We start from the raw sequence: 14,926 nt of genomic DNA on the forward strand, positions 1-14,926 counted from the left end.
GAATTTGCCTCGCCACCGACTCTATTTAGAAACCCCCCACCCCTCCAACTCACACACAGACCAAGCAAGCACTACACTAGCTTCATGAACTTGACAAAACCTTGAAACAAGGAATGATGAGCAAAATTTAGATACACAAGCACGCACACAACAATTCCGCAAAGGAACAAAGAAAACCGAGAACTCTACTGACAATTATACATACCAAATCAAATACAGCACTGGAACTACATAATATGTGTGTAACTAAACCAATGAGAAAACCATATCAAACCATATGACGGAAGATTGATGCTAACCATATGTACTCAACCTTTTCCTATAAGAAACTTTTGATCAAACAAAAATTACAGAATTCAATTAGTAGTACATATAAGAAGAAGACTCAGAAAAAAAAAAAAAAAGAATAATCAGCGGAAAGACGCAAGGATTTTCAATTTTTGGTCCCTCCCCGCCTTCTGTGCAAAGGGGGTCCTCTTGAACCTCTCAACTTCTTCCCTCACATCATTTACAGCAAAAATTTCAAGAAAAAGCCTCTCATTACTCACCACCGACTCCCTTACAATGTCATGCACATTTTCTTAAATTTCTGGTAGACGTGCCATGGGCCCACTCCAACAACACTGATATTGTCCCCACTTGGTCACATATTCAATCCGTCAAGTGTGGGGTTTTAATACAAAAGAGCTTGGTGTTAGTTAGAGCGGGTAATTCTATTTAAAAAGCTTGGTCTCAAGCTCGCCGATGTGGGAAAGAGGAATTCTAACACATTTCTTAGAAATTCCGAATACGGATCGGCGGCCAGCAAATTAGTTTTGTCAGCCATGTAAAAAATTCAGAAATTAGGGAAAAATCGAACAAATTAAACAAATTCAAGAAATCAAACAAATCCAACAATCGAATTAAACGATCGACCAAAAAAATTACATAAAGAAATCGAGAGAACAAGGAGAAAGAAATATATATCACCACAAACGCCAAACTAAGAGGCCTGCTGATAACGGCGACGGCGAAGGACTCCGCCAAATCCACTCAAGCTCCGTCGTGATCAACAGTAGCGATCGAGAGAGAGATATGATGGAGGAGGGCACAGAGAGCTGAGGGGAGAGAGAGAGAGAGAGAGAGAGAGCGAGCGCGCGAAGAGAGAGGGAAAGTTAAGTTTAGGGCTTGTGGTTGTAAAGCGGCCATAAATTAAGTTGGGTCACGACTCTGGTTAAATTAAATTGTAATTGGGCTGTCAAATGGGCTTGAAATCCTGGCCTTCTTAGACTCAGAGCCCAGTCCTGCCTTTTCGGCCTTTTTTCCCAAACTATAACCGTCCAGTCAAACTATCAAATAATGGACCCATTTTATAAAAAAATATGTAAAATTAAAACAAGAAACAAAAATTTAAAACAATAAAAAAAAGGCCAATTGACACACGTCTAGGCGTGTGGCAAGAGATTAATTAACTATAAAGAGAAAATGTGCATAACACAAATTATCCAAACCTAAACATAAAAGATAACACGCAACTTGATTTTCATCGTGGAACATAAAATACAAAAAAATAATAATAATATGCACTAACATCAATACTCCTTAATAAATACAGAAACTGCCAAAAGAGAAAATAGTAATACAATAAACTCGATTGTGTAACTATTTATGTGGAGTATAAACATTTTTCATCCTTCTAACTATCCACTAAGGTTCTAAAAGGCGCTAGTTGCTAGTCGGGTGACAAGCAAGAGCCTAGCGTCTAGGCGTCTAGGCAGTTTTTTATTTATTTTAATTTTAGTTAAATTTATTATATAACATGTAAATAAATGTCTCCTTATACTTTAAAACAGAATGACACATAAATTATAAAATATTAGAACATATTGAAAACATAAAAAACAAGCATATAATAAATAATAAATGTTCATCCTAGTATTCATCATTTTTCTTACAATTTAGGGCTTGTGGTTGTAGAACGGCTATAAATTAAATTGGGTCACAACTCTGGTTAAATTAAATTGGGAATTAGGCTTTCAAATGGGCTTGAAATCCGGGCCTTCTCGGACTCAGAGCCCAGTCCAGCCTTTTTTTTTCATTTTCCCAAACTATGCCGTCAATCGACCAAAAAAAAACTAGACCGTCAAGTCAAACTATCAAATAATGGACCCCTGTTATAAACAACAAGTAAAATTAAAACAAGAAACAAAGTAAAAAACAATAAAAAAGAGTCCATTATCATAAGCGCAGGAGTGTAAATAACACAAATTACCCAGACCTAAACATAAAATAGGACACACAACCTGATTATCAATGCGGACATAAAAATACGAAAAAAAAAAGGCACCAACATCAATACCCTTACTATCACTTAGTATTATGGTCTAATAGTATTCCTCTTTATTTGTAAGTGAGAGGTCTTAAATTCGATTCTCACCAAATGCGAGTTTGAACTACATTATTGCTAGCTCATTGTGAGGTTATGTCCACCTCTTCCCCCTTAGTGTAGATAATATCGATTGTTAAAAAATAAAAATAAGAAATAAAATAACATTAATACCCTTACTAAATACAGAAACTGCCAAAAGAGAAAATAGTAAGACAAACTAGAGAGTGTACACTTTATATGTGGAGTCGGTAAACTTTTTTCGTCCCTCTATCTATCCACCAAGGTTCCAAAAGGCACTAACCGCTAGTTGTGTAACGACATGAGTCTAATGTCTAAGTACAGAGCCTAGGCAGTTTTTTTTTTTTTAATTAAATTTATTATATCACATATAGATAAATGTCTATTCATATTAAAAGAAATTATTATATTGAAATACATAAATTGCAAAATAGAATGACACAAATTGTAAAAGTATTAGAACATATTGAAAATATGAGGAACAAGCATATAATGAGTATTCGTCATTGTACTCAACACGTCTCTTAATTATGGAAAAAATAAAAGTTAATTATTTTCTGTCTACGTAAAAATCGCGACCAACACGGGTGACTAGGCAAGTCTAGACGCCATTTCTTAATTTTCAAATGTCGAGAGATTAATCGGAATAGTGATCACCTGCATAACATCTAGATGACACTAAACGAAAATTTTTAGAACAGCGCTATACACAATGCTTTCTGGCCCTTGAAAAAACTGTTTTCTTATTGATATGTGAGTTGCGCATATTTTGTATTAAAAGCCGATTCATTTTTCATTTTTCATTTAAAAGCTGGTTCACTTACCTAACAAGTTTTTCGTTTAAATTTTCAATTTGTAAAAATATTAAAATAAAAAAACTGAAAACAAAATGGTTAGTAAACCCGTCCTAAGGGTACCTTTTTTCTTCATTCCTTTGAGTTATTCATTACAGGGCATGGGAGAAACTGGTCGTTTCGGACTGAGACCAACAAATTTTCAAACAATGATGGAAGACAATGTAATGGCAGCTTCAAAAACTCAGCCGCATGCATTTTTACACTTCAATTAGAATATGACATTGTACGTAGCCTTCTCGGTCCTGCTATTCAGTTCGCATGGACATCTAACCATCCTTCACATCCGTGCCAACGGAAGGAGACCCACCACCATTACGGCTGCCACTGAATTCTTTTGATACTGCAGTAGGAGATAGAGACATGTCCTCCTCGATTGGAAGCGTTCGCTTTGAGCCCTCCAAAGCAACGCCAAGGATAATATTCTCTTCTAATGGAGGCCTAGCTGTCGATGGTGCTGCAACAGGCTTCTCGCCATCTTGCTTTGGCTGTGTAATATTCAAAGGAACATCTGCTTTTTCGCTACCAATCTCGGGTGAAGCAACATGAGGCTTCTTAGCCGTCACCTTTTGTGGAGACACACCTCTGGAATCAGCTCCCGTTGTCTCCTTCCCTGGATATTTTATACTCTCGTTCTTGGACTGCAGCATTTCGGAGTTGTTTCTAACTGAATCATCAGATGTGGGATTCCATGTTTGGGGTTCGGGTGTTGGCATTTCAGAAGTCTTAGAGGTTGTACTTGAGTTGGAACTTGAAGTCACTGCAGCCTTATCGTCAGTTTGTGTATGTGTTACGGCTGGCCCAGCTTTAGCATCTGATCCCTTGGAGTCAGATGGTGAGGCTGCTTCAGCTTGGGCCTGTTTTTCTCCATTTGTACGCGTTGTGCGAGTCGAAGCCTTGCCTTTGTCGTCACTACTGATTTTGTAAGATGGTTCAATAAGTAGATAAGGACGGTTAGTGGCTGCCCTAGAACGAGTGAAAATGGTGTCAGCAAATGGCACGTTTTCCAAGTCACCCTCACTGTAATATTTCTGGACTGTGCGGATGGGTGTGGCAAGCCGGGCATGGTGATGGCTAATAACTCTGAGAAGATCCAAAAGTATTGCCTCCTGTATTATTTCATCAATAGAGTTCGTGAGATATACATTCAAGGTTTTCTCAAAGCCTATAATTACAATGAAACATTTAAAGGTATTACGATATCCATAAACATCTACAAAGTTCAGGCAGACAACATGGAACTTGGAAACCAGAATTAGCAAACAACACGAATGATACAATCCACATCCAAGGTTATGTGACACTATGAGCTCGTGGAACAAGTATGTGAGGGGGAGATCGACGAACAGTCAGAATATTCAGACAAGGTTATGTGATTCCCATTGTACTAAATAAATCTCAGCATTAACTCTCAGAATTGAGAACTAGAAAGCACCTACTCTCAGACTATGGCTTTAAAGTCATTATTACTCAGCATCTCTAGAAAACCTCCTGAAATTTGTATCGGCGTCCATTTCAAAGTTGGTCAAGATTTATACTATCAGATTCTATTATATAATTTTGCTTTTCAGGCATCATTATTTCATAAAGCTTCTACCAATAAAATAGTATTTACCTTGACGCAGAGATACTCCTCAATATGAGATGTTTTAACAAAGCAAGACACCAAAATCTGTCACAAAATTGTACGTTTATGAGACAAACTTGAGATAAGAACAATCATTAAAAAAATAATTAATAAAAAGAAGAAAACAAAAGGGAGGAGCAGAGTATATGGAGATTGAAGATCAATTGGAAAATCAAATGAGTTTTCCCATTTGTTCTATGAAGACCTTGGGAGTCAAAGTGAAGAATTGGAAGACCAACAATTTTCGTCATGTATTTTTTTGAGTAGAAAAGTTCATAACTTTGAAAAATGACAGCATAAAAGCCTTACCATAAGAGCCTGATTTTCTGGATTAATATCGTCCAGAAAAACTCTTCTATGCAACCTTTGCTGCTCTACTTGAGGATTTTTTGCCAGAACCTTGCGCATATCAGCTACTATAGTCTGTCGACAGCAATGCCACCAAGGTTATTGTATGACATGATAGAACAAGCAATATTCCAGAGAACAAGTCACAAGCCAGTGAACTAAATTAATACTCACATTAATTTTATTTACATCCAAGTGACTGACAGCAAGGTGGGTCTTGATTCGCCAATGAGTTTTCTGGCTAAGATTCCGGACAACATTTACAGTGAACTTGTGATTTGGAATGTGAACTGCTTCACGATCATCGCCCCTAATAATTGTTGGAGACCACCAACCCACATGCTGGTAAAATATATCAAATTCATCAAAAAATAAATAAAAGGGGCCAAATTGCAGATAAGAAATTCACTTAGCAGAAAGAACTAAATTGTTGAATCCCGCTTATGTTTAAGGTGGAAGTAATCAAAGGTATAATGCACATACATTATGTTTTTCCTCCTAACTGTTGTTCTCATTTGATGATAGATTAACAAAGATATGTACAAACCTCAACAGTACCAGAAACTTCATAACCTTCAATCTTAGTCTGGATCCATTCGTTAACAACAAATGGGCGTGTGGCATGGATCATTACACTTGAAAGGAAGTTTGTGAATATCTGAGTCAAAAAAAGAAATATTAAGGTCAACGTTGTCAGAAAAACCTTGAAAGAAACTACATATTTTAATAGTATTTGAACAAAAGTATACACTAGATATAAAATATTTGTAGTTATGATCAATGAACTGCAGCTGTTTCAGTTTACAATGTCAGCTGTCAGGGGAAGAAGATCGCTACCTCACGACCAGCAAGGGTAAGCAATACTGTGCCAAGACCCCCAGCCGTTACCCATTTCTGGGTTGAGAATCCCAGCAATTCCATGAACAATGATACCGCAGCAACCCAAACTGCAGAATAAACCGCCTTTCCAGCGAAATTGAAGCCCATCTGTCCAAGCAAGATACAATGATTATGTAAAGAAAAATGATCTTATATGCTATAAGTGCCACCAAGATAGGTATATTACTATATATTATTACAAAATCACAAAATAACAAAAATTTGCCAGGAAAAGTAAAACTATGCTACATATATTGCAAAAAAGGTAAAAAAAAGCTAATGTAGATGATAATGAGTAACATTTTGTTATTTTTTTGCATTAACACTAACGTCATTTTCCTTTTCAGCATTGCTAACTGGAAAGGGAAATCAATTTTTCCAAAAGAAAGTATGAAAACATAACATTTAAACAAGGAACTAAAGGAGTTGCATACTGAGAAAGTAAGAAAAACATACATTTCTTGTGTCACTTGGGTCACTTGTCTCCATAGAGAACTTCTGTGCTTGTTGAATTAAGCTGTAAACAAAAAGTATCACTATAGCAAATCAAATTTTAAACCCCAGAACCAGAGCCATCAGAATCAACAACCACAATGATTATAGGACCGGTATGGACAAAAGAAAAATAACACTCACACAGACACATCCGTGTATAGAGCATAGCAGCAAAATAAAAAAACTAAGCCAGCAAAATGAAATTAACTTTTTAACTAATATAAGAAGAACTAAAGTTGTTGAACCAAGCCGTTAGGCCATTTTCAATGTTCAAATTACTTTTACCTAATATAAGAAGTTGCTTGACTACTTCTGAAAGAAACAAATATCAAAATGCAATTCATCGGAGACCAATCTATTGGTTGACCACCAGAATCATGAAAGAAATTTCTTTGAGACACAATAACAGCAGAGAATTGTACTCACCTTGACAAACAATAGGCAAATGTCAGCACTGTAGATAATGATTGTGTAAAATTTATAAGACGTTGCTTGACAGCCTGGCTAGCTTCTGAAGGTAGGACTACAGGATCCAATGCTCTGAAATGAACATTACGGCAGTTAGTGCAGATAGACTGGAAACAAATACCAGGTTAAGACAAGCGAATACGTTAGCATTATTTTTCATTCCCTAAATTGTAATTTGAAAGTTGAAACTAACTACTTCTAATGTAGAAGTGAACCTGCATAAAAGTGTCGCTCCAGTCCAGAGAAGCAAGGGCTGAAGGTAAGAAGTCATGACATAGTGTGACCTACTTTTCATCCAAGTATTATCATTCCGCTGCAGAAACTCACCATGGAAGAATTATTCAGCTCAATAACATAATCAAACCATGTCTACAGGCAAGGTGTGATGCAAGAATAACGTACTCGAAGAAAAATAACCCTGCCGAGACGCAATAGTGGCCCAATACCCCAAACAGCAAAAGCAATGATAGCCACTGCTGGGATCAATTTAAGTAAAGCAGGGCTTCCACGTAAAGTACCATAGGACCTGCATAATATGTCAACATGTATATTTCTTTAGACACCACACATTTCAATATTAATGAGAGAGAAAACATGATGAGGCATGGCTTCCAATTAAACAGAATGTAGTGCCCAAAATTTAATACCTTATATGCTGTGTGTGCAGTTCTCTAATGAAAGCAAAAAAGGAATTGAGAATTCAGTTGGGAACGCGTATACATACCTTGTCAAAACAAGAGTAGCAGATTTCAGAACAGGAGCCCCGTTTCCTCCACCTGGACCTAAAACAGATCTGCACACGAAGACATTGCATCTGGAAGAAACTGGACCTATTGGGCCACGTACACTGCTTAAAAGATGGAGACTGCAGGCACCCTGTCGCTAACAATTAAACGTAACAAAACAAAAATGAACATTCATGGCCTTCAACTCACACACACAGACCAAGCAAGCACTACACTATAATCATCCACTCGACAAAACCTTGAAACAAGGAATGATGAGCAAATCTTAGAAACACGAGCACGCACACAAACAGTTCCACAAAGGGAAATAGAAAACCCAGAACTCCGGTGACAATTATGCATATTGCATACCAAATCAATGAACAGCGACTGGAAAGAAAAAAAGAACTGAACCAATGAGAAAACCATACCAAACCATGTGACGGAAGATTGACGCTAACCATATGCACTCGACCCTTTCCTACAAGACACTTTGAACCCAACAAAAATTACAAAACTCCATTAGTACTCCATAAAAAAAAAACGTAAACTCTTAAGCACGAAGATAGTTATGAAGCAAAAAAGACCACAAGAAATCTCACATACAGCATCTGGATTACGGCATCCACGATTATTGTGACTTCTCCAATCATACAAAAACCTCGTAGCAGCCGCATGAGGCATGGTTGATTCTCAAGCAGTAGAGGTGTAACTTTGAGCAACAATAAGGTAATGTCGTTGAAAATCAGATTACCCCTTTCAACCTAATCAGACTATGTCTTCAAATTATGGGTCTCTCTCTCTCTCTCTCACACACACTACCAAATATGTACACCAACACAACACCTGCCAAACCCAAACTTCAAATTCTCACTTCATATTCAAATCGTAAACAAAAACCCATAATTATAAAGCTAAGAACTTGCAATTAAACCAGGCAAATGAATTTTACTGTCAATTTTTTTAGATTTCTTAAAATTCTACAACAAATTACACAGATAAAATCCATAAAAAAAAATAGTGAAAAAATCCTGAAATAATAAACCAAAATTCAGAACTAAATAGAGAGAAATAATAAAAATTACTAGAAATTCCAATTTTCTGAGGAAGCTATAGTAAAAGAAAAATGATAAAATTCACAAGGAAATAATTCAGTGGAATTACCTACTGGATTTAAGCAGAGGCTTTCTTGTAGTGGAAACTGGTTTTTAGAGGGGGAGAGGAGGAGAGAGAGAGGGAAAGGGAGTTGTGGGAACTGTGGAGAAGGTTAGAGCCCCAAAAAATGGGTGGGGATGTGCTAACGTACGCCGGGAGGTGCAAGGTAACACGGCTTCGCGTCCGCGGTGGCAGCGTGGTCAAATGAAAGTGCAGCGTTTTGGATTTTGTGTGTGGTTGCGTGGACCCGCCTTTTCTACTGTTAGGGAGGAGATATCGTTTATGTGGCGCATAGAGTGTTAACTTGCGCGCCGTGCGTATTTGACATCGGTTATTCCCTCCTTTTCGTCTCTCGCTTCGATGATAATTATGCATGTGCGTCGAGTTGTTCTCGCGTGTGTGTCGGGTCGGGTTAGATCGGTCCGACATATAACGTTTTTTTAGAATGGTACTAAACTTATTTTATTGTCTTATTTTTTCATCTATCTTTTAATCAAAATGTTATCCTCTTAGAAAAATGCATTTAGACCCTTGTTTATAAACGGGCAGCTGACATGTAAATGTCGCACCACCATCAACTACCATAACCACTTCAATGGAGAAACTTTTGGACACCCACAGATTTGCACCAAAAAATTTGTTGGGTTCTAGGGTTTAGGTTGGACAAGATTTATTGAGAACCCATATGAGGATGGGCGTTGGGGGCTGTCTGGAGTACGGATTATGGGTTGGCTATGTAGTTGGAGAAGGATTTGGTTATGGTGTGAAAAGAGGAACATGTTTGGGTGGGTTAGTGGTTTCGGTGGCAGAGAGGCAGAGATCAGGAGAGAGAGTGGTGGTGGGTGGGTAGGGGAGAAAGATATTGATCATTGAGAGGTTGGTGGTGGACTGGTTGCGAGCCGGGGGTGAGTGGTCGGGTGGGCTGGGGTTTCGGCTGCCGCCGTGAATGTGATGTATTAAAGGTTATTTTAGGAATAATAAGGGATGGAGAAATAGCATTTTAATTTTTTAACTTTTTAAAGTGGATGAAATTATAACATGGATGGAGAAATAAGACAATGAAGTGGGTATATCAATACTCTTTTTTTTTTTTTTATCATTTGACTTGTGCAGGTAGTGTGAATCGAAATTATGAATCTACCTAATTTACCCAAATAATAATAGAAACTAGCCTAAGGCCACATACATTGTGTGAAGCTGTATTTTTTTTTTCTCGAAAAATATATGAGAGAGGAGTTGGAAAAAATGTAAAAGAGAGAGGGCGTGAGAGCGAGAGAAGGCGGGAGAATGGAGAGAGATTTTTATTTTTATTTCTTAAAATTAGAAATATGCTATGATAACATGTAAGTGAAAGAAAAAAAAAAGATAATCAGTTTATGCGAAACTACAATACTCTTCATGATTTTATTTTGTGATATAAGATCAAATTGTCTTTTTATCCTCTTTTAGTTAACAAATGAAATTTTGTTAATAGATAGTTTAGATAATAAATTTTGAAATTATGCCATATTTTTTCGTTTTCTTTTATAATTTGTTATTAAATAAGTATCAAGTTTTAAAAGTTTGAAAGGTGTAATCGAGTCGAATCAAAACGAGAGTACCAAAGTGTTTAGGCTTGCCTAAACTCGCTCTTTTGTAAACAAACCACAAAAAAAAAAAGTTATAAAGAATGTAATAATTAAAAAACCTCTCAATTATTTAAAGAAGTTTGAAGTTTCAATATCTCCTCGATTTTTCTTTAATGAGGTTACCGTTAAACTTGAACCGAGATTGTTAGGTGGAGCTCAAATCAAGCTCCAGTTGTCAAAACCATGAGGTTCAAGAATTGCATGACGTTGACAACTGGATCCATTGGGCTGCATTGTCTAGTTGATTACTTTATGTTTACGACCATACATTTTGAGGGTGAATTTTAGTTGTCCATTTCCTAAGTTGCGATCATTTTTCATGGATGATGGATGATGGATATGAGACACGTTGATGGTGTGTTGATGTTTGTTTGCTTATTATTTTGGAATTCATTCTAAAGGAGATGGTCAATCTCATCCTCTTCTTCTATGTCATTTTGTCAAGGTCAGATTGCACCATGTAGCATGATTAGTCAAGTAATTTGATTTTTCTTTTCTTTGTCTCATTTGGAAAACTCGGGATTTTAACTAAACGTGTTAAATAATAATTAATTTTTCTAATATTTTATGAGATTCATCCTATTTTAAAAAATTCTTGAATTTGAACAATTACACTAACAACTCTTCATGTTTTAATCCACTTTCACATTACTCTTAAGGTACCATTTGGTACGTGGGACGGGACGGAACAGAGTGGGATAAGGCGTTCCGTCCCACGTTTGGTGTGCCTAAAACGGATGGAACGAGCTGTTCCACAGAACGAGTTTTGGGTGAATTTTTGTTCCACCTCATCCCCCTGGAACGACTCGTTCCACATCCGTGGAACACAAAATTATAACCTCGCCGTCTCCTTCTTCTTCCTCCTTGTTTCCATCCGAGGGCATCTTTGCTCCCGCTCCGTTCCATTCCGTCTTGTCCCATCCCATTCCGTTCCGTCCCGTCCCGTCTGCATACCAAACGATACCTAAAGGAAGAATTTGCCCTTATAATTAATTTAAAAAATGAGAAAAAAATGTGCTAATAAATAGTAAAACAAATCAAACTAAAGTTGAGAGGGAAGCTAGAGAGATAAGGGGCTTGAGGAAACATGTGTATTATTACTCACGCCTTGTGCCTTTATTTATACTAGTTAAGAAAGAGAATTACTTGGACAACAGTATAATCTACGAGCAATAATTTAAGTAGAATATATAATTCTATAAACATAAATTAGAGTTTAAGCTCAATGCTAAATGTTTCGTGCAATCAATGCTGAAAGAATATCAACATGTAGACCATATTTTTTGAAGTTACTTGGATTCCAATGATGAATCTTGTGAACGAGTTTGTAGCAAAATAACCTTCAATTCCTTAGCGCAACATCAGAAGTGTGCTTGATAATGTTTTGTGGCCTATTTTACTGAAGGGAGAGAGAAGGTACAACGCCAGAGAGAAAATGGAGAGTTGAGTAATTTATGTGATGATGTTTCCCATCGCCTGTGCATTTATATATAGCAAACATAATAGGCTTGCTTACCTTGGAACTAATACAAATCTAAAAGGAATAAGATCTTTTAGATTATATTAGAATCCTAAATACCTATACTAATGATTTACACAATCACACATGTGCTATAATTAAGACCCCAACAAATATGATAACTCATTATGAGGCTTACCTCACTCCCTAACTCATTAGTGTAGATAATATCGTTCGTTAAAAAAAAAAAAAATACCAACAAATGTTAATTTTGTTAGAAAAGAATTAGATTGAAAAAAATATAAAGAGTAAAATAGTAGTTACTGTAACAACCCGTTCCGAAAATTTTAAAAACGTACGCGTGAAAAGACGATTTTGCCCCTAGTGCGATTTCTTTACGTTTTGTGATTATTTTTGGTTGGTTGTTGGCTAATGGTGGACCACACATTCCCCTCACCCTTTCTCCCTATGCCTACACCTGTCCCAAGCTCCCTTCCCTTCCCATTTCCTTTCCCATTTTCCTTCCAACGTACGGACACACACACAAACTCATCAAACCTTCACAGATCGAAGAAACAAAGTACATATCCATGCTCGTGAGGCTCGTAGGAGTCCAACCATACCCATTTCAGGTAAGAATACCTTCGTTTTCACGTAGAACTTGGGATACCCGATTTGGGTACTGTTCATGCGCACGTAATTTCTCATGTTTTTGGGAATTTCAAGCTTGTAGGAAGCTTGGTGAGGTCCCTAGGAGGCTCGGGGTGGTTCATTTGAAGGTTTTGGATGTCGGGATAGTGAGTTTCGAGGTTGGCCGGAGTTGGGGTGATTTTCCAGGTGAGATTTCGTGGATTTTAGCACTTGAAAGTGGTATGATTGTGTTCCTCTCGTTGTAAGCTTCATTTTGGTACCAATTTTGTGAAATTTGGTTGAAAAACGAAGAAGATATCACGATTTGAAAATTTCCCGATTTTCCGGCGCCGGAGTCTTGCCGGAGAAGACGACGGAATATTCCTAACGCCGTTGACGGTTACCGTTAGGGATAACGGAATATTCCTGACGGCGTCAACTGACGCCGTCAGCGTGCCAGGCACGTGCCTGCGCGTGGCCTGCACGTGTGGCCGTGCCTTGGCCAGCGCGTGGGGGCGCGTGCGACGGTGAAAAATTATTTTAAAAATATGGGGATGTTCCTGAGGTTGAGTAGATCACGTTGGTGTATTCATACACCCTATTTGAGCATCGTATGAGAAATTATTTCTTAAGTTTGGTTATGTGCTTTAAAATTAACGTTTTTATAGTTGTTTCGCATATAGGTGAATCCTATCCCGAGGACGAGCATGGTCGCTCGAGGCAGTGGGGCTACGACCCTTTCCACATACCAATGAGTGGGCTTTTGGTTTTCCGTATATACCTATATAATCATATTTTCCCAGAAATCGATTTAAACGTTTATTAGTTATATGCCATATTTTATATTGCCAATTGTTATGCATGGTTAGTTGCATTTATATATGTGTATGTATTGGTGCTGCGGACGCACAGGTAAGTGCCAGGTGAGTTGTGATTTATGTTTACATTCAGTAGTGATTTAAGATGCATAGAGAGCTCATAACCTGCACCCCCGGTGTTAGTGCTCCCGCCCAGAGTTGGGCACAGTCCTTCACGTGATGTTCACCTCCCGCACCATACGCTCAACTTGGATCCAAGTTAGGTGCACAGTCCTGTCGTACAGACCACTTTAGGTGGTTCCGACTCGTAGGTGACCCGCGATTATTCGCCTAACCTTCACGTGATCGTAGCACTTGAGCGTATATATATGTTACACCCAGGCCTGTCGTACAAACCACTTTAGGTGGTTCCGACTCGTGTGCAGGTCTAGTTAGTGAGATTGAGATTTGAGCTCTAGATTCAGGCGTACAGGTCACATTAAGTGATTCTGGCTGACATTTTGTATACTATTGATGCGATATTACCTGAGCACTTGCATTTCATTTTGAGGTTTGGCATAGTATATTCTTGGGCATGATTGGCATATATATATATATATACATATCTATTTTCTGGGAAGTATACAGGTTTTACGGCGAGGGGTTAGAACTTATTTATTAAATGGTTTTCGAAAAGCTTTGTTTTTGCCCACTCACGCTTTTGTTTTGCGCCCCTCCAGGTTCTAGTTGGCTAGCACGTTTGGTGGTTTCCCTGAGGATTTTCCCGGCATATCTGACAGATGATCACCAGCGTAGGACCACCTTCGGGTGTACTTTTGTTGCGTCGTTTTCTTTTGAACTGCTTTAGGCTTTATGCTCTGAACTTAGCGTCACACTTACGCTGCACTTGTTGTTATTACTTTATGTAAAACCAGTTTTTATTTATTCGTACTGTTTTCCATTATTATTTTATTAGCTTCCGCACTGTGCACATGGTTACGTCACTTCCACGTGACGGCCAACATGCCCTGGCCTCGGTCGGGGTGTGTCAGTTACATTTGTAATTTAGAAAATTTTCATATCTATATATGCAACTAATTCTTGGTCAATTATCATTTTCACCATGTGTTGGTGGTCATGAATCGCAGCATATTTGTTATTGTTGGTAAAACAACAATCAGTGAATATTATTTTATTAAAAATTAAAATCAAACAACAATGAAATTATACAAATTACAATACAGTAAGGGAAGTGTTATTAACACTTCAAAAATCTCGTTCTACACTTTTTACAAGTGTATTTTTCTTTCAAATACATAAAGTTTGGAGTGTAGAATGAGATTTTTGGAGTGCTAATAACAATTTTCTAGAGTAACTAACAAAAATAAAACAGAATTGAGAGCAATGCATGAACAAAGTTCAACCATCTATCATCAAAGTTAACTTTGATTTTGGCGAATTCCTAGTGTTTGTCC

The 14,926-nt window shown here is 37.6% G+C and overlaps 1 protein-coding gene across 4 annotated transcripts; it reads right to left on the reverse strand.

The window, feature by feature from the left end:
• Positions 1-3,342: 3,342 nt before the first annotated feature.
• LOC137718332 (mechanosensitive ion channel protein 3, chloroplastic-like) lies at positions 3,343-9,175 on the reverse strand. 4 transcript variants are annotated; one of them, XM_068457857.1, is made up of 14 exons: positions 8,951-9,175; positions 8,389-8,628; positions 8,214-8,273; positions 7,782-7,939; positions 7,460-7,583; positions 7,273-7,370; positions 7,016-7,129; positions 6,551-6,611; positions 6,053-6,202; positions 5,763-5,873; positions 5,390-5,557; positions 5,177-5,290; positions 4,856-4,912; positions 3,343-4,349 (listed from the first exon to the last, which is right to left on the reverse strand). In XM_068457857.1, the coding sequence occupies exons 2-14, from the start codon at positions 8,464-8,466 to the stop codon at positions 3,510-3,512; spliced, it is 2,133 nt and encodes a 710-aa protein (XP_068313958.1). In that variant the 5' UTR covers positions 8,467-8,628; positions 8,951-9,175; the 3' UTR covers positions 3,343-3,509. The 4 variants fall into 4 exon arrangements, with proteins under 4 accessions (XP_068313958.1, XP_068313957.1, XP_068313959.1 ...); XM_068457856.1 differs by having other exon boundaries at positions 8,947-9,175; XM_068457858.1 differs by having other exon boundaries at positions 8,385-8,628; positions 8,947-9,175.
• Between the last annotated feature and the right edge of the window lie 5,751 nt (positions 9,176-14,926).

This window comes from Pyrus communis, chromosome 15 (assembly GCF_963583255.1).
Source record: "Pyrus communis chromosome 15, drPyrComm1.1, whole genome shotgun sequence".
Taxonomy (NCBI): Eukaryota; Viridiplantae; Streptophyta; class Magnoliopsida; order Rosales; family Rosaceae; genus Pyrus; species Pyrus communis.